The sequence below is a fragment of the Taurulus bubalis genome (assembly GCF_910589615.1).
Source record: "Taurulus bubalis genome assembly, chromosome: 3".
NCBI lineage: Eukaryota > Metazoa > Chordata > Actinopteri > Perciformes > Cottidae > Taurulus > Taurulus bubalis.
Genome location: NC_136591.1, coordinates 26,300,178 through 26,325,312, shown reverse-complemented (window position 1 = coordinate 26,325,312; position 25,135 = coordinate 26,300,178). Strand labels below are relative to the sequence as shown.

The following is a 25,135-nucleotide window of genomic DNA, read 5'->3' as shown; positions in this document are numbered from 1 at the left end:
CACTGACTGCTTCCATGCGGTGATTTCGCCTTCCACAAACAGCATCAACGAGGACGCGTAAAACACACCCTCCAGTTTCCCCCCTAGGTGAACTCGTTTAGCTCTGTCAGCACATCGAAATGCTCCTAATCTTGTTTTATGCACCTCTATGGAAATTGACAGATTTTTTTTTTTTTACAGTTCTGTAAAGAAAGAAACAAAAGAAATACGATTTCTCCCCATTTTGTGTTGAACTATGGGTGAAGAAACACTTTGAGAAACCAATGCTTCACTTTCTTTTGAGGTCAAATTTACAGAATGTTTATTTCCACAATGGGATGGTCACACAATTGAAAATTACAAATCGTTACCAAGGATTATAGAGGTACACTACACAAAAAATTGCAATAACAAAACATATTAAAAAAAAAATGACATGGTTCCCTCTAATATGCCGTTTGCATTAGAAACTATTTTAAAAATGTGTGTAGTCATCTTTGTACAGATAATACATCTTTTTACTCTCACGGCGGGATACAAAAATACATTGCAACAATAGGACTGGATACCAGTCCTGTGGCTTTCACTTTTGTATTTCACAAAACCATAATGGGACCACCAGTCCCTTTCCATCTCTCTACAGTGAACCAGTTCAGTTCTTCCCACCATCTCACAGAAGCCTCTCCTAGGATAGACACACATAACAGGACAGAGCTAGTCCCAGAGTTTGATTTGTCCATCCCAACCGCAGGTGATGACCTTGGAGGTTTCATGCGGATGCCAGAGTGCGCTGATGCACACCTTGTCGTGAGCCTTAATCCGTTGGTAAAGCTTGGTGGTCTTCCAATCCCAAATGTTCAGCTTTCCATCCGCATCTCCTGACACCACATAGCTGGAAGAAAAGGAGGCAGTCAATACAGAAGAAAAGATGGACGGATTTGCATTTTGCTAAAAATTACTTCTGTCGCCACGTCACCCGTCTAAAAGGTCTGATTATTTGGTATTTAGTCTAGCCAGGAGTTACGATGTTGCTATGGATACTGAAAGGTGGTTGGCGCATCTACTCACAAATGTGGGTGGTGGTTGAGTAGACGGTAGAAACAGGTTTTAATGGCCGTTTTAGCTAAAATTAGGTTTCTGGACTGTCCTGGTTAGCTCTCCTTGTGGAATGTATACATTAGATAATCTGAATTTCCACAGTGCTATCTCACCGTTATACTCAGAGAGACAGTTCTGAACCTGTTCTTAAAGAAACGGATGAATCACCGCCAATTCTGTTGCATATTTTCCTTCATCAGTTCAAAACAAATCAACTATTCTAAACTATGATTCGGCTGTGAGATTCTCAGCTGCCTACTAATCCCCGACACAGTAAAGGCTTACCTCATGTCTGGGGAGAAGTCCACTTGGCAGGCGTAGCCAGCCACCATGTGGCCTTTGAAGACTTTCTTCTTGTTCAGTCTGAAGCGGTTTTGGGCTCCAAAGATCAGAATCTGGTTGTCCATCGACTGGCACGCTAGCCATTTACCTGGGGTTAAGAAAGAAGAAAACAACATGTAGCTAACAGCTAATCGTAAATGGTGCTCCAGAGTAATTAGAAAATAACCATTTAAAAAAAAATCTATTCAAGAATTATGGGATCCAAAGTGTTGGAGGCACAGATTAAACGTTCAAGGCCCCTACAAAGTAGAACAGCGGTAATAATTTCAACACGCCAACAAGTTTAAAGTGCCCATTAGCTTGCTAGTTTGTCTCATTAGCATAATTCTGTACAGCCAAATATTTAACACAAGCAGCCACTGTGGCTTCTTGATGTCGCTTGCCACTGCTGTTAGTATGCGCTGAACCTGATCCGGTGCGACATCAAGTAGAGTCAAATGTTACGGGTACACAGCATTTGGTGGAAATATACCTCATGGGCACAGAAATCAAACAAAAATGTGTAAATTTAAGTTTGAGAGGACGATACTCTGCAAACTCATAATTCTGCCATCATTAAAATGAAGAGATCGAGGCAATTTATGAAAAAAAGAAAAAGAGGCTTTTTATCAGCGACTGCTCTTCTGAGATCTACTTTACAGAGCGCTGCAGCTTCTGACAACGCTACAGCCTCAAAGTCACTAGACAGTGATAACAGGCGGTGCTTCAGTGTCAAAGCATTACACGACTCACTGCACTTCTTCAAAGGAAACATGATGGAAGTTATTAATGTGGTGTGAGAAAAAGTTCTAGTTTTGGAGTGTGTGTCCTCTTTTTACATCCTCTCTCACAAAACAAATTAAAAAAGACACTTGTCCACAACTGCCAAATGCAATACACGCAGGAGAATAAAAACAACTTGGCCGAGTTCAGCAGCTCTGTCTCTTTTGTTAAGATGGCAAGAAACGGGGCAGAGGAGAAAATCGGAGAGGCTGTGGTTGCTATGCCAAAGGGGGGGCTGGGTGCCATTTAGGCGCAAGAGTGGTCTCCCACTGTGAGCGCATTCATTATTTACACGTTGAAGAGAAACAAACCATGTTGGCACAAATAAGAATGCTACCCAAAGCAAGGAAGAAACCAGGGAGAGGATGAAAGGGAGAAATCAAAGCAGGAAGCGGCGACAACGAGTTTGATGGTAGCTGAAGCCGACTGAGTGCAACAGGCCCGATTAAAACGGAGCCTTACATTTGAAGAGGAATTCATTCAGGTATTATTTTAGTGGGTGTGCTGCTACACAACACATGGCTACTATATCAGTAAGTGACTTATTTACATCTTCAACTGACATCAAACATAAGTCAATTCTGCTGTCCAGTAATATTGTAAATGTATTGCAAAAACACCAAGCGGTGGCCGTGTGGCCAGCCTATGTCTTGGCACAGTGACTTCTTGGCAAACAGTGACGAAAAAACTGAAACTTTTTATAGCGCCACGCTAGCAGTTTTCCCTGCCTCCAGTCAAGCAAAGCGTCTCCAGGTGTCTTCTTCATATTTACCGTACAGATATGAGTGTGCCGTTTATGCAGTTAACTCTGCGAGAAAGTGAATAGGCATATTATCGGAAATATCTATTAGCTATTGGTATAGTTTATAGAACAGCTTTTATTTGGCATTTTTCTATATTATTCTCGAAAAATTTCGGAAGATTTTTTTGTGTGTATTTGCGGATGAAGGAGAACGTCTTTTCATCTCAAGTGCAAACATTAACGTCAACATAGAAGTATCACTGAAATAAAAGGCAACCAGACATTTTTTTTCTTTTTTCTTGCATCCCTCTGTGACATGTCGTTAATTTTAAAACTGCTGGTGCCCTACAGTTCACTCCCTCACAATACTATGCAGTAAGGGGACGTTATAGTGTTTTAACAGAGTTTAATGGGCCGTCTGTGACAGCTGGCTTCCCCAGAGCAAACAAAGGATTGGAGATGGATCAGGCTTTATATAGCCGATGTCTATCCATCTATCACAAATGCCAGGATTGGGCCTGATCCTGATGAGTGTGTCTGGACAGCCCCACACATACATTTACTGGGAAGACACAGCTTGCCTTGTTTTTAATCTTTTGAGCAATTACCAACATTGGAAGGTATAAAACTGAATCAACTTCAATCTGGCAATATGGGTTTATGCTCCTCAAAGTACTCTGTCCTGTGTCCCTGAGAGTGTTTTTCCGTGATGTGCCTACTCACCGTTGGGAGACAGCGTCACAGCTGGCATTGAGTGCATACTGGGCTCAGCGATGTACTTGAAGTCCACAGGGATGTCCCTGAAAAAGGAAAAAAAGCACGGTGAGAACACTTGAAGATGGGTTAAATGTTGGGGGCGGGGGGGGGGGAAATCAACCAGTGCAGCCTCAAAGCACCAACAACTCAGAAGGAAAACATTCATCGAGCTGAAGCTTGTTGCAGATGCTTACGTTGTCTCAAAAACGCTCGTTGCTAAAGAGAAAACAGCTATGATGAAAAATTAGGCCAGATCGCCACTGAAAGATTCCTTTGATGCTCCACTGCTGACTGTACCGTCATCCAATTATTTATTAATCCCCCCCAACCCTCCTTATGCTCTGCTCTGCCTGCTTTTGGAGAGATGGGAACCTGGGCTTGTTGATCTTAAGGAGTCTGCAGAAAGTCATTCAAATCTACAATGCTAAGTGTCTGCCAGGATGACAATTTCCTCTTTTTCCTCTGTACGTGACCGACCTGTGACACTTTCTGCAAACTAAAGAAATTACTGTGACTAATATGTCTTTCTGCCTTCAAACTGTGTGAGGCTGCATCAAGTAAGTGCCCTGTTCTCATTCTGCCTTCTGCTTGAACTAAAGCAACGTCTCTTTCTCAGATGAGAACCAGCTGGTGCAAAGTGATCGCACTGTGTTTGCGCGCAGACACAAGACCAAAGATGGGCTTCAAAGAAATAAAGACAGAAGTTTAATGAGAAATGCAAACCCTTGTACACAAACTAATTTATGGGCACACACACAAAAATCAGACATTAAAGTAGAGCTTGGGTTTGTCAGAGCAAATGTCTGCAGAAAAGCTAAACTCGGAAAAGAAAACAATGCCATCAGATCTCATCTGCTGAGCTTCAGAAATAACAAGTGTGAATGTTCTGTTGTCTGGAGAGCGACGGGAGAAGGAGAAAGGAAAACAGCTGACATTTGGCATATTCATGAAAAATAGATGATTGGTTGTTGTTTAGGCTATTTCACATCGATCAAGATAAGGGACTATGACAATAACCAGCCGCATTTTTGTATATTTTTAAGTGAACTTTAGTTTCTCAGACATTATATCATCTGCAGTGAGGTTGAGTTAGCGTTGTGTAATCAGCCTGTATAAAAAACCATCAAGACAGAAATAAGAACATTTCTGAGCTTCTCTTGAGGGAAATAAAACAGATCGTCTTTGTTTGGTAATTGGAACTAATATGAAAAGAGCATTTCACAAAACATAATCACTATTGACAAAAGAGAACATTTACTTTGGCATAGTCATTACCGGCCAAATATTTACATAATGTTATATTTGGGTTGGCAGGGAGGTTGTTTTTTTTTCTTCTTTTTTCAAACAGCTCAGGAAAGTCAGGCTGTAGAGAAATTGAGTACTTTGATGACATGGCAAACATACCAACAAAGTCCTTTGCTTTGTCTCCGCCATTTCTTAATCTTTTATGAACATCTTTTTCCTCAATCCATAATCATCCCAAATGTCCCTTCAAGCCCAGTTACGTCGCTCTCTGAACGATGTCTTTGTGATCAAGTGCTAATTCTCCCCCTTGGCAAATCTCATATCGATTGTAATCCTCCTCCAACACATAAAGCAACTCTCTGCTTCCCGATGATGAACCTCTGCGACAGACAAAGTGGTCTCTCCAGAAAATTTGAGCATGCATGTTAAAATGAGGATGGCATTTGAATAACGAGAAGGCGTTTGCAAAGTCGTAATCCTAAACAAGCATCTGCCCGTCTCTGCTTCTATTGCGGAGATACGAGACAGTTGTGTTAAATTCAGCCTAATGCTGCCATGTAGCAGCTCTCACAAAAGGGGTTAGCGAAAGCTGAGAGAGTCAGGTGTTATCCGTGGGAGAAAGAGGGACAGTAAAGCCACTCTTTGGCCGAGCATACCACTCACCCGTTTGCTCCCACGCTCTACTAAAAAAGTTCATGGGAAGAAAGAAAAAAAGAACCACACAAATGGTCCTTGAGTTAAAAGCAACCCCTTCCAAATTCCAAAGGAAGCTTCCTTTTTCAGCTAGTCTTCAAATATTTATCATTTTTTTAGCAATAAATACTAGACTTTATCACCACAGGACCCCTGGCTAAGCTGCAAGTCACTCTCGAGCCCCTTTTTCACACCCATGTCCTGGCTTGGCTTTATTCGCTGCTTCATAGCAAATATTGAATTTTCAATATTCTTCACATTAATAATAACAATAAAAGTCGCCCCTTGTTACTGCTGCATGAACTCCTCTCCTCCCTACAGTATTAATGGACGTGTTTCATTGAAGAAATGCTGACAAAGCTCCACTAATGAGGTGATAAACATTTGATATCCTTTCAATTCTTCACAATAAAAGTTATCAAAAGCCAGTATTATGAAGCAGCTAAATCAGGGAAATGTCGGGTCGCAGGTGAGAAATTAAACTTCAAGCTATCTACATTTGGTTAGAAACAGCAGTACATAGAGCGGAACACGGGTCTCCCTCTCTCTGGTATATCACACAGTAATGAGTTGAATCTCGCACTCCTCGTTTGAGGAGAAGAAGGTCTATTTCAGACACGACCCGGCACAACTCCCGATGCTAAAACTGGTAATGCAGCATGGTCTGACTCGTCAAAGTGGTGATGGTAAAGCCCTGTTGGTAGACTCCCATTTGGGGATTTTTTTTTTTGCAATTTCAAAGAAAAGGTGACTTTAAAAAGGAAAATTATGTTTTCCACTTTATCTAACCTGCCAGTCATCCCTGTGCATCTCTCTTCTAATGATTTATTGCGTTTCAAGATGCTGATTTAATCAAATTTACAATTGGCAACATGGGCCAGTCTCACAGAAGGATACTGCTGGAGCACTGTCAACGTACAATGTTGTTCCAGGGGGAAAAGAAACTCCCAGTGCAACAGATGCATGTAAAGCAGGCACATTATGGCAGAGGTCATGACTCCGTGCAGATTAGCAGCGCAGCTGGGTGAGCTTTGTCCAAGAAAGGGCCGTCTGTAGTTCTGGTGAATTTTCAGAAGGCAGACTGATTCACTGATGAGTTTGTTTTTTCACATTCATACCGTTGACCGCCAAATGCAGCAGCCGTCTTACTAAATATCGGGTATAATGAGCATCGCTCAGGAGGTACAACACAAAAAAAAATACAAGGCGATCAATTCAAAACACTGCATTAATATATTAGGCTTTGGTTTGTACTTACCACTCCCAAACGCGAAGACTCTTGTCGTCCGATGTGCTCACAAACCGACGGTTCTCATCAACAAAAGTGATGGTGTTGACGGCTCCCAGGTGACGGTCGTACTCCTGAACAACCTCACCGGTCCTGATGTCCCACTGACCGAGGGACACACGCCGCAGAGAGGAAAACAGACAGAGAGGAGGTAAACACATTTATCTCTGACAAGGCAAACCAAAGTAAAGTGAATTATTCACAAAATCCCATCAAACTGGTTTCACTGCACATTTGAAAGCATACTCTTGCACAGTGCTGATTTACCAAAAACAAACAACTTTTCTTACTTCAGTGAAACTAAAATCTGAAAGAAAGTAATTTGGCAGTCGCTGAAGAGCAATTAAAAATGTTGCAGCAGAGTAATGACACCGATTAGCTACCAAACAAGCGATTTATTTGGAAAACAGTATGCACGCATTCGAAAGGAAAGGAAATCACATAGAAACGGACCCCAGGCTCCAAATGAAAAGGATGCATTTCTGTCCAAGCAAATTTTACATCCAATTCAATTTCTGCCCTTTTTCTTATTAATTTAGCTTTCGGCTGCTCACAGGAGCAGCCATCTGTTCTCAAAACCCTGAAGGGAGCTGCATGATTTAGTACTAACCCTCTTTATTGTGCCAGACATTGTGATAGTGACTACTGTTCATCAGAACAATTAGACAAACTTTGTTACATCAACATGTTGACATATATTTAATTAAATGAAGACTCCAAGAGTAAAACGTTAGTCAGCCCCAAACTTGATGACTAGGGATTGTGGAAAAATACAATAATTTTTGCAAATCTGATGACAATTAAAATGTTCCTTTTCTTTTGTTCAGGGTTACTTGATTGAGGGACATCATAGTTATGGATTTCCTACTTTTAACACAGTTTGTTCCCTTTACCTCTCTTCCACCCTGATGCTACCCATGATTAATGACTTGCTCTAATCCTGTCAGCCACTGAACTGCAAGCCACGAGTGTGACTACGCACACCAGCGCCGGAGGAGGAGAAGGGAGTGTATTTCATGCTCCTGTGGGCACAGGGGGAATGCACATGTGCATCTGCTTGGTCAAGAGGGGAAACCACTTGAAGGGATGGTGTGAGCAGAATTGAAATACATTACCTGAACTATCTTCTTATCGGACATGCCGGCCACGAAAAGGCTCTGTTTTTCCTCGTCAGGGTTGAACTTGACGCAGTACGGTACCTTCCTGTTGGTGAAGCGGGAGATGCACTGGCCTGTGGAGGGAGGAACAATGAAAGTCAGAGCTCCATAATAATCCTCAGTGGCTTCTCAAGAGAGGAGCACACAAGGCAACGGCAACTTTTGATACTGCATGCACTGTCCCTGCAGGCAGCGACGGCTCAGCCATAACACCAAACTGTCAATGTTTCTCTATTCATTCAGCGGAGGTGAATCCCCACAGGAATGATGCCACCACGACTGCTGCTAGAGCCGAGGGACATTAGAAATGAATGCAACACCAAGAAGCCCTTTAGATAAGAATATAGGCTTTTCCCCGGCATCATTTCTGAATTACATCCAGTGTTGAACTGGGACAAATCTAGAATGGAATACTAATAATTACACCCTACATCCCTGTTATGTACCACTGCAGGAGATAAACAACTGTTGCAGACTAAAAAATACAACATCTGGTGGGAACAAATCGTAAGGGTGTAGTCAGTTAACTAACAAAAATATTTGGATGATGTGGTTCCAAAGGGCATCCATTGACAACAAGTGGGAGATTCAACCCTTTTCTGCCCTCTGCTGGATTGGCAATCTTATGTTGAGAGGGGAATTGAGATGAGCAATGGGGAAGACAATAGATAACCATGTGGCAGGGACCCTACATTTTGACAACAGCTCGCATTGACACATAGCCATTTGCTTACATTGAGTCATTGTTTTATAGATATGACAAATTAATGACCAATTCAATGACGTGTTCAACATTGCAGCCTCTCTTAAATGTAGCGAGGGTACATTGAAAGTAGCATTCATTTAACACAATTAAACAGCATTTGATAAGTATAACTCAGCTGTTTTGTGAAGTGTCACCATGTCAGTCCTACAAAATCAGATCGTGTTCGAGATGTTGATTATATTTATGAAGACATGGTTTATAGTACTGTGGAATTGTGTGACTAGATTTCATCATAAAAACATCATGTTAGGTTTATATGTGGACCAATGTTGAATTGACTGCTGTATTAAAAGAATTGGGGATGATTACAGATTAAAATATTTCATAGCGATTGACAATTAGGGCTGCAAATAAAAATATTTTCATTGTCGATCAATCTGCAGTTTGTTTAACCGTTTATTATATCAAAGAAGTTTATTATATAGTGTAGAAGTGAGTACGTCTCCCATGATCCAGTAATTTTGAAGAATCAACAACAAGAAGTTACGTGCATAACTTTAGAAAAGAGACTGTTGACATCAGGGAGGTAGAGCCTACCTGTTTCAGTGTCCCAGAGTTTGAGGTAACGGTCATAGGCAGCGCTGAGGAACTTCGTCCCACTGTTGTTGTAGCAAATGTCTCGCACTGCTTTGCTGTGACCTAGCATAAGCAGAGTAAATTGACACATATTACAAACAAATAAAAAACAAACATACGATAGACTAATTCAATATGTCCCCCCCACAATTGTTACCCAGCCGCCTTTCTTTGAAAGACAATTTATTTGAAGAATGTGAAATCTGGTTAAGGAAAATAAGGGATGTTGAGGAAGAAAGATGTGGGCTGTGGGAGACGAGGGGAATGGAATCTTAAAATGGGCTTGGTGAGGAAGGAGGATGAGAAAAAAAAAAAGAAGAAAAAAATGACATGCTCCATCTGTCTTTTCAACTGTTTTCCACCTTCTCCTTTTTGATTCAGAATCCCAATCTACGCAACCCCTTTGGCTTTTCTCATGCAGTACAGGTGATGAGAGGTCCCTGTGGGCTCAGCGCACACAGACGCCTCCCTTGGCTTTTATCAGGGGTACATTGTTTCCACAGCGATAACAGAGCCGACTGAGGCTAAGTGCTTGCCTGCTCTAACACTGCTTGCTGGCAGACCAAATGGCAATAGCGCTGCTGCAGAGAGCCTTTTGGTGTAAGTCTGTGTGAAGACTACACAGAACACGCTGGATTAAAAAATTAAATTAAAAAATAACTTTATATAAATAACCAACTAATCAATTATTCAAATAGTTGTCAATCAATGTAATAGTTGACAACTAAATCGATTAATTTCTGCAGCTCTATTCATATTGCAAAACACATTGTGTAGATGTACTTTCTAAAGACCTAAAAGTCATCCATCCAAATACATCCGCAAACAAAGAAACTTAATTAAATTCAACGCCCTGGAGAACAAATAAATAAAAGGAAACCCAACAGAATAATGTATTATACTGTTGTGGTACACAACTAAATAAACCAGACAGCAGATAATGAAACCAAGGGCACAGCAACAAAATGTAAATCTAATATACTCTTTAAAACACAGCCGTATATTTATCCAAACCTACTCTAAGGAAAAAAAAGACTATTATCATCTGAATCTCTGCTGCTGCTCCAACTCATTAAGCCCACAGCCAGTCGCTCTCTGTCAGTTTATTCCAGCCTAAACTGTCTTCTCTCTTCCTGTATGCCAGCTCCTCTCCATGTCTTGTGCCCACCCTTGCCCCTTGTTCCCATCGGCCCCTGAGCTGCTGAATTATGCATATTCTGTGAAGGAGCTGACAAGCAGAACCACGGCTGCAAACAATCTCTATTCAAACAATGTTCTGTCTCTGGGAAGAGCACAAGCGACCTGAACACATTAGCTAAACCCCCAGACCCCATCTACTCTTTATAAAAAATAAAATAAAATAAAAAAAGAATCCCTTTACTTTCTGCCAATGGTCAGAAGACGGGTCATTAATGTTGTTAAGCTTAGTCTCTCACTGCTGTGTATTTCCCCAAAAGTCTGCATGCATTCCGGACCGTAAGCACATTTCATGTCAACATGTTTGCTGATGATCCATTGTGGTTTGTAACATGACTTTCCTGAAATTCTGTTCCCATTTCATACAATTAATTATTAACAGTTTATCAAATCAAAATGTAATATCACTTACCAATAAATGTCCGTACACATCTCCTCTCACCGTACACCTCCCACAGCTACGGAGAGAAAGAGATTCAACTACAAGTGAACACAGATTTGCAATGACTCAACTTTAAGACAGCAGAAAAAAATACATGAGGTTGATTAGAGGTTAGCTTTGAAACTTCTCAAAAGCAGCACTGTACAATAAAACATTCAAACTCACAGCTGACAATGTTACCAACCAATCGTAAAATTAATCAAACTGAATCTTTTAAAAACACAATAGTGGGCATACATTCATTCATTAGCTTATGTGTTGTCTTTCATGGCACAAAACAGGGCTTATTTACCTTGATTTTACAGTCCATGGAGGAGGAGAGCAGAAGATGACCAGAGCTAGGAAATAGTCTGATGGCACTGACACCCTGAAACACATACAGAGACAGGAGAAGTTAATATGCATCTACCAGAATCATGATTATGCTAACCATTAGTACAAGTCCAAGCACACATGCTGTTTGGCAATAACTTTATACACATACATCTTGCAAAACATGTTTGGGTAGCCTTGTGAGGCATAATCTGTAAACTCTTACTACAAACAGCATGTTTTACAGTGCAAAGTGGAACATTTGTGTGTTAACAAGCATTTAAAAAAAAAATATATATAAACATCTGTGAGGATAATTAAATCATGGGAGTTTACATTTGACTGTACTGTATGACGTTATAATGCCAAAGATCTGGATATTTCGATATCTAAGAATCCATGCACGTCTGCTGATTTATAGTAATGCTAAAAAAAAAATTGCAATGGTATATCCATTTTTGTATTAGTGGGACACTTTTAAAGTTATTATTTGTATTTTAAGGAAAGGGCTTCACTACATCTGCATCTTTACCATATAAAGTACTTAATTTAAACATTACCAGGCTATTGAAATTAAATCAGTTCTTAAGGGGAGACATCAGCTGATTCATAATACCCAGGGCAGATAAGTGTGTGTGCAGACTATGCTGCCTCTGTAATAGTTATCTAAAGTTTCCAAACTTTCCCCAAAAAGTCATAAAACTTTGGTGACAACGTACGAGCCATCCTCCATCTATTATCTCGACATCAGTACTTACACACGCTTATTATCTTTTCAAATCTCTTTGTATTTCAAATGAGAGTCTGAAAGCTGTTACTTCCTGCACAAAGTGGATAGGAGCTAATTTAAAACTCGAGTGATTCCTCTCTCCCTGAAGCACAATGACAGATCTGAAGCTTGAATCAGATCTCTCTTGGAATAACCCAGTGTTTGCCTTTATATTTGAATTATAAACATGGTGTTTTGAATGAGACAGAATAATCTGGGGTTTGTCAGGGACGAGCAGCTCGATCATTTTATTCAAGAGCACCCAGGAGGCTTTTACTGACTTCCTCACAAATTCTAACAAGGACTGCACAATGGCATTTTCTCTTTTACACAAACACCTACACTCATTTTGCACTTAATAATAATTTTAAACCTATAATACTTACAATAAGCAGAACGTGCATGACTAATACAGCAGCAAGATGTATTAACTGGTACATAAAAAGGGGCAATCCATGTGCACACAGAAGAGCAAAAAAAATAAACGATGTCCTTTCCACTGACCTTGGTGTGTCCAGACCAGACATGGATCTGTTTCTTAGGCAGGTAACACTTGTCTGGAGCATCTGCAGAGCGAAGGTTGATACCCACATCCTGTGGGACGTGGAGGTAGGACCTGCCCTGGTAGTCATACATGTCTTTAACTGGGGGGAGAACAAAAGGACACAAAATATTATAAAAAACAATCCTGTAGCATTTGTATATATACGTTTTCAAGGCGCACAGAACTGTCAGCTGCCCTCAGTCGACAAGAAATCCTTAAAAAGAAACTTAATCTGCTGAGGAAGATCGTGCGACGTGATCAAGCTCAACTCAACTTTCCATCAACATTTTTAATCCAACTAGTCCTACAAAAATGATGTTCAATCTCAAAAGAAATACTGTGTATTTGTTAGTGTACCTTTTACGCACAATCCAAACTATGATTTTATAATTCAGTAAATTTTTTCAATGAGTGTGATGCACAAAAAAACAAGAGACGGCCACAGTACCATGGAGAACGGTTTTCTCTTCTGCAGGAGCCTCTTCCTCATTCTTTCCCTTCTTCTGCCGTTTGGCTGTGATCTCATCCAGCTCCTTCTGCTCTTCCTGTAGAACAAAATTAAGCACAATCCAATAATTAGCAAAAACATTTTCTCTGAGAGCAGAGGTTTGAGTGAGTGGGTGGGGCCACTGCTCATGCATGATTACAACATTGATTTAAAACTAAAAAGCATTAACCATAGATTAATCATATTAGTGACAGACAATTTATCTTTCATATTGACGAACAGTAATCCGTATGGCCTAAACCTGGATGATGATGTATTTCCTTGCTTTACTACCCTATGAAGTAGTGAGTTGGTTAATAATGGAGAAGTGACAATTTAAAAACACTCATTCAGAATAGTTTATATAATATATTGAACACAGTATTACCTCTGATGGTTTGGCCGAATCTTTCTCATCTAAATATTTTGCCCATGGTCCAAGGAAGTTGTCCATATCTCCTGCATCTCCACCTTTGATCTTTTTCCTTTTCTCAGTCTTCTTCTGTCCGGTCTCAAACACAGTTAGCCCTGAACGAGGAGGCAGTAGACATCATACTTCCGAAACTCCCATTAACAATACTTCATGCAGTATAAGACATACTAAATAAAGTCTGATCGATCCAGCCAGATGCAGACAAACAACTGGAATTAAGGTGTGATGATGGATTACCTTTATTTTTCTCAGCCTCATCCACTGCGCCAATGTAGCTAATAGAGGATACCTGGTGTGTGTCAACTGATGGATCTAAAGCATAACCTAACAGCAGAGTGGGGAGAGTTGTAAAACGGTCAAATTCGAGGTACAAAAGGAGGAGGAACAGGAATACATTAACTGCATAATTTAAATCCACCACACAGGTCACAGATGAGCTTACCATAGGTATGGAAGGTCCTCCTTTGCTGTTCAAACATAAAGTCGTTGAGGTGAGCAGGTTCTGCATAGCCAGATAACATGTTTCTGGGGGCCGCCATCTGCTGGCTTTTAAATGGGTTTATTGGCCCAAGCTAAGAGGAAGAAATACAAAATCATGAATAAAACTATAAATTAACTTGGGTTTTGGATACATTCATTCTGCTACTTTGATACATTTATGATTGTATGCATTCATGATTATTTAAGAGGCAGATGGCCAGCTGTTCCTGTCCAGTGCTGAAACAGCCTTGTGGAGGTCTGGCTATGCAAGACTCCCATATACGCTGGTGCTCTGCGATTAAGAGACCAAATTATCCACACAAAAAAACAATTTTTATTTTATGTTAAGAAGACTGATATGTTTCTGTCTGTGATGGGAATTAAGACATCTATACTGGAATGCTCAAAATTAAAAACACCAAACCGTATAATTTGAGATCACACTTGAGCGACAAAAACTGACAATATGGTCTGGTGTATATGTCAGGTAGGGATGCCCCCTGACACCCGGTTCTAAAGGGGAACCGATAAGACCGTAGTAAATACCTGGAGTATCGATAAGGCCCGGAGTTAGCGGTTCTGTTATTGTTAATTCAGAAGTTACGGAGTGAGATCTCCGAGGTGGAAAAGCACCGTTGCAAACCGTTTCTCTCCGTCTGTGTCTTTACACGAGAGGCGGGGCCGTGCTTTACTCTGACACTGACACACACACCATAGAGAATGCTATGATGAGTGCTAATGTGGGTGTGATTGCAGAGCCGCTAACGTTGGAGGCATTCATCATTTCATTTCACTCTACTATAGTAAGAAGGATCAAGTAAGCTGTCTAAATCAGGCAAAACCAAACATATCTAGTGAACAAAACGTCTCATTGTACTCTTACGCTGTATATTTCATTCAGTAATTCTAAAACTTACCTCTGGTGCAAACAAGGTTTCAAATGTGGGGTTAAATGTGACTTCTTTCAATGAAGGGTCCAGGTGTGTGCCAGTCTCAACAGCCTCCTAAAAGGGTAAGACGCCCAAATCAGAGAACAGACTCTCACCGTTTGACTCGCAACACAATACGTTAATTGTTAAATAGAATTACAAAAATCTAATTTAAGACCACGTCGACAACGTGTGTTTTTCTAAATGATCTGACAACTAGTTGGTTATTCTTTGACATCACGTTAAAAAGTTAGCTAGCTAGCTAATACAACATCCTCCTCCTTCTCGACACGCAGTTTCCCGCTAAACCCTCCTACTTTTGTTCGATAACGTTAAAAATGGTTAGCTCTACACAATAAGTAATTACTCATGTTGTGCCTCCCGTTATCAAATGAAACCGTACGTCTGCCCGATACGTTTAAGCACCGAGCGGATTCACATGATCCAACTTTAACAATGTCACGTTAAGCTAACGTCGGTTAGCCTGGTTAGCTTACCTTAACGGCGACCTCCGGAGCAGAATTAAGAACAGCCACAGTCATCGTGGGAACAGAATTCAGAGGTTTAAGGTGAGCCGTGGCGTCCGGGTCTATCGGGTCCACCATCTTCACATCGGTGTTAAACGTTGACTCGTTATCTGAATCCGAGTCGCTACCGTACGAAACGAGGGAATCCACGATGGCAGACATCTTGGATGTTGTGAATTAGCCGGAAGCAGGAGGGCTAGACTTCCGTTGTGACGTAAAAACGCTACTCCACTCATGGCACGATATTACATGTAAAATATATATATATATATATATATATACAGTATGGAGATTTTAAAAGTAACGTTACATTTACAGAATTATTTTTTATACACAATTGGACAGTAATGATGTAGTTGTAACGTTACTCAGAATTAGCCATAACGTGCCATAATGTCAGACATAATAGTAGAGCTGAAAGGCTTAGTCAATGTAAGCTATATATATATATATATATATATATATATATATATATATATATATATATATATATATATATATATATATATATATATATATTTGTGTGTGTGTGTGTATTTATAATAATTGAATATCCGAGCACCACATAATCTACACCAGTATTGTCCTTGACCTTTATGTAATGCATTTTGTAAGGTAGTCTATATGAAGATCAAATTGCGCAGGGATCGATTAATTGTGTAATTGTATGATTTGTATGTACAGTTGGGGTTGGAATAATCACATCAATCAAATCTCTCAAATGGATTAGACGTCACAAAATGATGGCCTGAGATAACTAGCCATTACAGCGAGCGTGCACGTTCTCCTGCGAGCCTCCCACGAGCACAGCAGCAGTTGCATGGAACGAGCTCTCTCGCGCCCCAACAATAGAGTGGTAAGTACCATTATCGCCGGTTATAACGGGGACATTTTCTTGCGAATAAACGTCCGTTCACGCTCGTTACTTCGGAAAGAGCGTCTTTGTCGCATATGAGCAAAACTGACGGATGCTATTTTGCTACGAACCCTGTTGTTGAGCTCAACCGGGACCAGGTTTGATGCCAATTCCTCCAATATCTACCCCGAGATTCCCTTTGGAAAAAGGGTGGCTAGATTCTTCTCCTCCGCCGCCGCCTCTTCCACCAGGAGTACGTTTGATATCAGAGACAGTACAATCATGGATCCAATCCCGGGGATTTAAATTCTTGGACACAGTGGCACACGCTCCGCTGCTCAGTGAGCATGGGAAGAATATAAAAAGGATTTTTTTTTTAAACAAACATATCAGGTAATTATTGGCGCACGGTGTAGCGAAGTCGCATTCTTTCAACTTGAAAATGTGACTTTAAGAACGTTACGTGGACGTTATTGCATCTCAGCACAGCAACAACGAAGTGCCTTTTAAAACCGAGTCACCGTGTTGTAAGATTACACTTAACCCGGAGCTGCTCGACTGATAACGGTCTTGGTAATTCAACACTGCCTGGCCATCTCTGACTACCCCATTAACCCAGTACACACAGGTGACAGATGTGGCAGTGTTGACAACGTCCGGACTCCAAAGTAGTTCCTTTAAAAAAAATTAAAAACGTTAAAAGTGTATGTTGAGCGATGAATAAATGAACGAGGCATTTGTAACGGGACCGCTTGCAGGGTGATACATTGCAAAGCTCCACATCTGCAGGAGCTCGCGCGGCAGCGTCTTGACATCTCCAGTCCGAGGAATATCACGTTGGTGAGAAACAGCAAATATGCGCCCCTGCTAATTATCTAATGGTTTAGAAACATGCCACATATAGCACCTTTAAAAAAAAACTTACAATAAAAAAAAAATGTCGGCATCGGGTTGTGGAGTTGCAGATTTGGTACAGTGTGGTTAGGCGAACCGCTGGCAGCAGCGCGACGTGATTTAATTTCCCCACATTGACTTGCCTCAGAGAGGATCTGGGGTCTGATCCAGCTACGCTTGGTTTGCAGTCATGGGGGATGGTAGCCTTCAGCCCAGTGAAAATCATGCTTTGTGAAATTCGAAACCTTCTTTGTACTACTTCAAGTGCAGCGAGAAACGTGGACACAGTGTCTGTGTCTGATCAGCTTTCATATTTGGTGAGGGCTTGGAGATATTCATGGCATTACAGGAGACCAAGCTCGTGAGGTGTTGTGTGGTGGAGACTGACCATCTTTTCTGCAGCCTGTCCATTTAAACCTAACCTAAGGAGAGAGTCTTAGGATGCTGCAGGAAAGACTTTTGTCTACAGTAAAAAGCAAGCAGCCAATTTCACGGCTTGCCCCTCAAAGTACAGTAGTAAAGTTGTGTAAGAGAGTGAAAGCAGCCTGCAGTGGAAATGTGTATTACGTTCTGCGGTTGGTGATGAATGAAATATCGGCTGCAGAGCCATTGATAAAAGTCGATGTACACGCTGAGTCGGCTGCTGCTTTTGACAGTACCGGTGGGGTCTGTTTGTACCTCTGATGCATTGAAATTACATTAAAATGTAGGCCTAACAATAATACATAAGAGACACAACGTGGGTTGCAGTGACTGCATGTGATGTGCACAAGCTGAAGGATTTTATTTATTGGATTACTTTATCATGATGTTAAACAATTGGATCTTTATTGTCTCTCAAGAGGAACGTCTTTAAGTCTAGACAGCGGACACCATGTCAAAATCAACAAACAGAAAGAGCTGACTCTTACAAACTAAAATTAGCCACATACACCTACACTGCCACCACGGCTCAATGAAACGTAGGGAGAATATATTTCTTGATTTGATTAGAGGTCACATTAGATAACTTAATATAAATCATGAACATTTTGATACATGTAATCTATAATAAATGTGTACCCCTTCTAGATAAACCAAGATTATTCATGTGGAAAATATATAGGTTCCTGTATGTGAAAGCAGCTCCGACTCCTTAGACAAAATAGTCCCAGAGCCCTTGCAGCTGTTAGTTTGGATGCCACCATTGCAGATTGATAAATCTATCACATGACTAAGTGGAAGCTGTATGTCAGGTTTCACAACCGTTCAGAGGAATATAATATATGTGTGCATAATAGAACCAGTGCTCAACATCACTGTGGCTCAGCTCTGAGTGGATGTATGCTGAAGTTTGCTTGCTGTAGCCCCTGCTACTGTTTTGTTGGAAGCAAGTTCTCTCCCATCGTGGTTTTGTTCTTATGCGTGGTATATTTTTAAGCTGGCAGGGAAACATTCAACACAGGTGAAAAGTAGGAGAGTTTGCGGGTGAGGGGGGTCTATCCACACAACCTTCTCTTTGATACATGGATCTAAATAGTGCTCGGTTTACCTGACAAATGGCCTTACCTACAAGTGTGTTGTGTTCCCAAAATAGAGCAGAACATATTGCCATTGTTTTATCTGATGCTGCATGTGAACCCTTTGCTGCGAGGGGTGACATTCCTGCACAGTTTTCTGTTTGCTTGTGTTTTTCTCTGCGTTTCAGAGGCCCCCGTGTTAGAAGAGCTTTGGCACGCCTCCTGCGGAGGCTTTTGGACCTCTCTTATTTGTTGACATTGCTCTGATCCTTTGCCAGTCTTTGGCTTTCTCATGCTACCAAGAAGAATATATCTCTCTCTCTCTGTAGCTCTCTTTTGTCTTTCTCAGCAGAGGTGGCGAGGGGTGATTGGAATACACACAGAATAACATAGGGCATAATGAAAGAGAGTGTAGAGAAAGGCAAGAGATGAGAGTAACATGAGTGATGGCTGCCTGGTATGAGGTGGGAAGAAGGTGGGCTAGAGATTCTGGAAAAGAGACACAGAGAGAAAATGTGTGTGTGTGTGTGTGTGTGTGTGTGTGTGTGTGTGTGTGTGTGTGTGTGTGTGTGTGTGTGTGTGTGTGTGTGTGTGTGTGTGTGTGTGTGTGTGTGTGTGTGTGTGTTGTGTGTGTGTGTGGAATGCCCCTTTACTTGCCATTTAGTGAGACCACAGACAGACCTCGTATCTCTCAGCTGTTAGGATGCTCCAGAGGCTCCAACACACAGCCTCTATTGTTCTTCCTCTTGGCCAGGCCCACATCTTTATAATACTGCCTCTGTGCCTGGTCTGAACTGGCCTGACAGAGGGACACCAGGGCTCAGTTAGCTGGTCTGACTGGTGCTCCTTGTGTCTTACTGCCACCGCCTCCACCACCTTCTTCCCTGTTTTGTCCGTATATCTGTCCATCCTTCGTAGGGAATGTATGTTTCCCTGACAGAGATTACACTGACTATTTTGTATCTTTTCCACTTTCTTGCATGTTCTACTGCTCTTCTCTTACAACTCCAGGGAAAACAATATTTTCGTACAGATACTGATATTGGGGGCAACTAAATTCAAGACTTTGTAGAATCTCAAGCACCTTTTGAGAAACCATTTATTTGCCTGTAAAGATCCCAGAACATCATTTGAACGTTATCTTCTGCATATCATTACGCTATCATAAAGAAAGGTATTGCACTATCTCTACTACCTTTTTACTTCTTCTCACTCTCCTTGTTGTGCCCGGTCACCTTTTACCCACCTAATCTTTTCTCTCGTCTCTCTTATAGTTGCCACTTGGGCTTTTTCAGCCTCTGTGTTTCATTCTCTCACCGTCACCCAGGGGAGGAGAGGGCGTTGACAGGGTATCTCAGTGAGTTGACGGGAAATCTCTGAAATAGACCGGTCTGTGTCTCTGCCAAAACGGCAAAAACACAAAAGCCCCATCTGAGTTTAGAGCCGCCCCTAATCAACTCAACAGTCAAAAGTACAGCCAGCAGTCATTTTCCTCGTCTCCTCGTCACTCGCGTTGTATTTGCGTTGTCTGTTTGCCTCCATATCTTAGCAGCAAGTCCCTTAGTCACGGTAATGCAACAGCTCTGCTGCCAACTAGTTAGTCCACATCTGCTGCAGTTGAATACATGCAAGAGGGCTGTCATCCGCTACATTACTTTAGGCTCTGATGACTTTTTGAAAGGATTTGTCTTGCTTTTGTGATGTTCAGCCTGGCATTTTGTATGTGCCAATTGCAGCTTGGCAAAATGATATGCGCATGCTTCCCAGCTTTAAAAATACATGTATTTTTTTAGGCTGAGAAGTTTAGGGTCATTACAGCCTAAATGTGGTTTCGAGCAGATAGCTTAACACACTGCCAAAACAGAAAATAAGAAGAGAAAAACGATTGAATGCAATATTGACTTTAAATATATTGTTAACAGACGACTCTTTCCCCGTGGTATCATTTGGTTTTCTTGCTCACTGAATAAAGAAGCCCTAACAATTTATCAGTTAGTAATAGCCAGGTATTTGGGAAATGGATACCTTGGTGTCCTGTAACTGACCTGGCCTATTCTCTCAGCTGTAAGCCAAAATGAGGTTCACAATGGGTTGAACTATGGACTGTTGAGGCCCCTCCCCAGGTATCATGTAGATGTTTGGATGGTTAATGTAGTCTGATACCTCTCTCCGTACAATGTAGCCGTGGTCTGGAGAATTGGACACAAAGCTCCCCTCAGTAGCTGTTGGCCCGAGTACTGACAGTGTGTGTGCGCCACTGTGTGTTTAAAATGTCCATGGTTTGGGTTTTCTTAGTGTTTATATTAGCAAAACAATGTAATGTCCCTGCACTTGTAGGTCACAGTGTATTTCTGTCCTGTGCATAATCTAGCTCTAAATGCCGCCAACTGAGATAAAAATTATCTCTGCAGCTTCATGCGTATATTTGACTAGATCTGAATATGCAAAGTTAAGCAAAACGGTGAACTCCACCATGATGGGCAAACGACATACAGTGTATTTCTTTTTGTCCCCAGTCACTCCCTTTCTTTGAATATCTATGCTCTCCTTTGCTCTCCATTGATTTCCATTATTTCAGTCTACCTGTGTCTCTGATGGGCTCTTATTGAGCTGGAATTGCCACGACACTGGTCGTTGTGGTGGTGTGTGATGATTGATGGAGGCTAGAGAAATGGGAGGCGATGCCCATTTATCCAGTCCGCAGCTTTGATCCCTCGTGTCAGAACGAAGACGTGCCTATTCAATTACAGACACGCTGCATTTTCATTAGGATTTTCATAAGCACACATTCTTCTTCTCAGTTCCTCTCCCTGCCCTGGTTAGGAGTACGAGGAATAGCAAGGAAGACTTAGAGAGGGGAAGACAGTGAAGGATTAGAGACAAGAACAAAGTAGAAAATAAAAGATGCAATAGGGTTTGGTTTCGGGCACATAATCAATTCGTACCACACAATTATGTTTGCTTTATATCTAGCTCAAGACTGCTGTTGCAGTTCACACACTTGCTCCTATTTTCCTATTTTCTTTGTCAGGTTTGTCTACCATAGAAAAACCAAACAGAAATGTTATAAAAATAGCTTTTACAAGAAGGACAAGACCAAGGCCGCGGCTTATAAAGGGATGCTAAAGGGAACAATGTGCTGAGAAAAGAGAAGGGGAGCACAAGAGGAAGTAGCCTTTTAGCATCCCAGTGTGTTTGTCCACAATCTTACAGCAGGGGTGCCTATATGCACACAACCAACTGCTGCCTTCAATTAGGAGCCAATATTTGGCTGTTCATTTACAGCTCACAGTGAGGATCCAGTTCCACTTTGCAATTGTGTGAGGCTCAAGCACAAGGCTCGTATGATTTGTGCTGGATAAAAGCCAAGCAGAGGCTGCGAGTGTATCCTTCTCTTCCATTTCAGAAGATCGGAAGTGGAGGCAAGCTCGCTTTTCTTTTGTCTTTTGATGGTTAGCATCAAAATGATGCCAAGTTCACTTAAATCCTCAGTAAGAGACCCCCCTTTAAACAGTCTTACTCAGCAATCACTTCTTCTTTGTTATTGATGATCATCATACAGCAATGAGGGCAGTTCACCAGAACAAATCAGAGGTCAAATAGAGGTGAGGAAATTACTACCGGTGAGAGAAGTATCTGCTAAAAATAGACAGTCAGTAGAGGGAGGTTGTAGTTCAGTTAAATATAAAATACTGTCGTCTTCCTCTTCCATTCAGTGGTGTGAGGAAATGTAAAGACATGGGGGTGTTCGTGTTTGTTAAAATGTCAATGATATGATGATGAAAACAAAGCCAATCTCTAACATGAATTTATAGGAAATAATCTGAGACAGAGCCGTGCTTGACTTCATTTTCTATTTATTTATAGATATGCTCACAGCTTGGTGTGTGCCTATAGGCTCTTATTATATAACATGATAATAATACATTTGCACTCCGTTACATTGATACATGAATTCTGTCTATAGATAACGGTCATTTCTCTTTTCTCTGACAGTGCTCAAAGGTATTATCTTTTTGTCCTTAATGTGGAGCAGTGTGTGCATTAGTGTGGGCCTGTGCTCATGTGTTAATGCAGAAGCTTAAATGTGTATCTCTCTGCATCTTCTTCAGTCCTCGATCCCTGCTAAATCCAGCAGAATACGCTCACACTTTCACCTGTTATTTGCACAGTCCTTCTATCAGTGCATAAGGAGAGAGGTGCACTTCACTGTCTACATGGAAGGTGCATGTATAGTCAGATGATGAGTGTGTAGCCAGTGCGCCTGATGAATAATACAGACATCTCTTGGGACAGACTCTGAAATAGAATCTGAAACGAGGAGAAAAGGGCTCAGCCAATGTGCTATAGATGTACAATGTCCATCCTAAACAACTAATGGCAACTAGAGGTGCCACTAGTTTTTGTGGCAAGCTGCCACAACAACTAGTGGCACCTCTAGTTGCCACTAGTTGTTGTAGAGGTGCCACTAGTTGTTGTGGCAGCTTGCCACAACAACTAGTGGCAACTAGAGGTGCCACTAGTTTTTGTGGCAGCTTGCCACAACTTTGCGGCATTGTCACAACTTAATCGTGGCACCGGCACCTCGTATAGGCACTTTCTGTGGTACCAGGCATCAGGTGCCACTAGTTTTTGTGGCAAGCTTCCACAACAACTAGTGGCAACTAGAGGTACCACTAGTTTTTGTGACAGCTTGCCACAACCATGTACAATATTTTTATACTTGAATAAACAATAATCAAATAGAAAGAAAAACAACTATTTGTGGCATCTGGTGAGATGCCCAGATGCATAGTTTAAGGATGTCAGTAGTCAATGTTGTACTCCTTAGAAGTAGCATTTCCATCATGTCGTTTTTACATTCATTTGCAAGGTTTCCTTCTGAACCCAGTATTTCTGCACATATTGAAGATGAGTGTTATTGACCCATTTGGCCACAAGAGGGAGTTTACCTTTGTGTGAGCGCTTTTGTCAGGAGTAAACACATGCAGGTATGTTTCTCTTTTAAAATGTTTTTTTTTCTGAATTTATGAATCCACTGTGCAATGTAATTCGTTAGCATAGCCGTTCATTCACTTTCTGTTTTGATATTGGTTAAATAAATTAAAGATTGGTATTCTGGCTATTGAATATCTATTGAATCAAATATCTGCCTTTTTGTCTAATTTAACTCATCATTCATATTTCTCCAACCAAATCTAATATTTATTATGTAGGACTATTCATTTTTTGGTTAGACTTAAGTATTGTAATGTGAATAATGTCATACAGCCTTCATAATAATTGATATTCTTTTGTCAATTTTAATCAAGCCATTCATTTTTTTAACTCCTTACTAAATCAGACCAAAAAAAATAATTGACTGTTCTGTAATTGAGAAATAAGCCAGGTATGCATTTACAAGTTATGTACAAAGTCTTTATCGGTCTTTAAATAATGCATTTATTAATTTAATCTCTCTTTTTAATTTAATCTCTCTAGATCAGAAGAAATAAACGTTTTAGGTAGGTTTTTATTAATTGGTTTAAACTCAACAGACAAAGACTTTCAAGCTTGTTTTATTATTATAATTAATACAATCCATAATATCCTACTGTAACAGAACTAATAATAATTAGTAGTAGTAATATTAATGATATGTGCACTGCCACCCTGTAAATTATATGAAATCAAACATTATTAGTTTATGTTCCACATTTGAATATGCTTATTTGTCATTGTCTTTTATGACTGTATGTAGAGATAATGACATTTGTTTACAACAACTTTTTTTTTATATTTACTGTAACAACAGTAAATATTTCTCTGATATTATTAAGTTATTTTTTTAATTGGCCTTACTTTTTAATCTTCTTAAGCATTACTACCAATGGGCTTCTATTGGGGCTCAGTGTCTCCCTCCAACACTCTCAACAGTACAGCGGACAGTAGGTGTGGATGGAATCACAACCTTGAGTTGCCCTGGTGAAAGAAATTGCCCGTACATAATATAACATCGCCTTGTTATGAATCATCTGATACAGTCTATGAAAGTGTATAGAGAGCTTGAATTATATGATATGTCCATGAGCTACGTTTTATGACAAACACTATTTACATAATCAATATAAACACAATATAAATATAATAAACACGCGTCTGGAACGAACCCACACCTGGAACGAACGCACGCCTGAAACGAACGCGTGCCTGGAACGCGTCTGGAACGAACACGCGTCTGGAAGGAACGCGCCTCGGTCCAAAATCAGAATTTTTTTTTGCCGTGAGAAATTAGTTGTGTGGCGTGAGTGCGTGTGAAAACATGCAAAAGCATGTGTCACACGGCAAAACCGTGAGAGTTGGTAGCTCTGATAATATATACC

At 40.8% G+C, this 25,135-nt stretch overlaps 1 protein-coding gene across 1 annotated transcript; it reads right to left on the bottom strand.

Annotated features, from left to right (window-relative positions):
• Positions 1-284: 284 nt before the first annotated feature.
• On the bottom strand, positions 285-15,686 carry cdc40 (cell division cycle 40 homolog; the record flags this gene model as incomplete). The annotated part of the gene is made up of 15 exons (XM_079215980.1): positions 285-871; positions 1,363-1,507; positions 3,647-3,723; positions 6,876-7,009; positions 8,021-8,136; positions 9,366-9,467; positions 11,014-11,059; positions 11,336-11,410; positions 12,629-12,768; positions 13,117-13,213; positions 13,544-13,683; positions 13,826-13,912; positions 14,031-14,160; positions 14,986-15,072; positions 15,495-15,686. 15 exons carry the CDS (start codon positions 15,684-15,686, stop codon positions 694-696), a joined length of 1,746 nt encoding a protein of 581 aa, XP_079072106.1. The 3' UTR covers positions 285-693.
• Between the last annotated feature and the right edge of the window lie 9,449 nt (positions 15,687-25,135).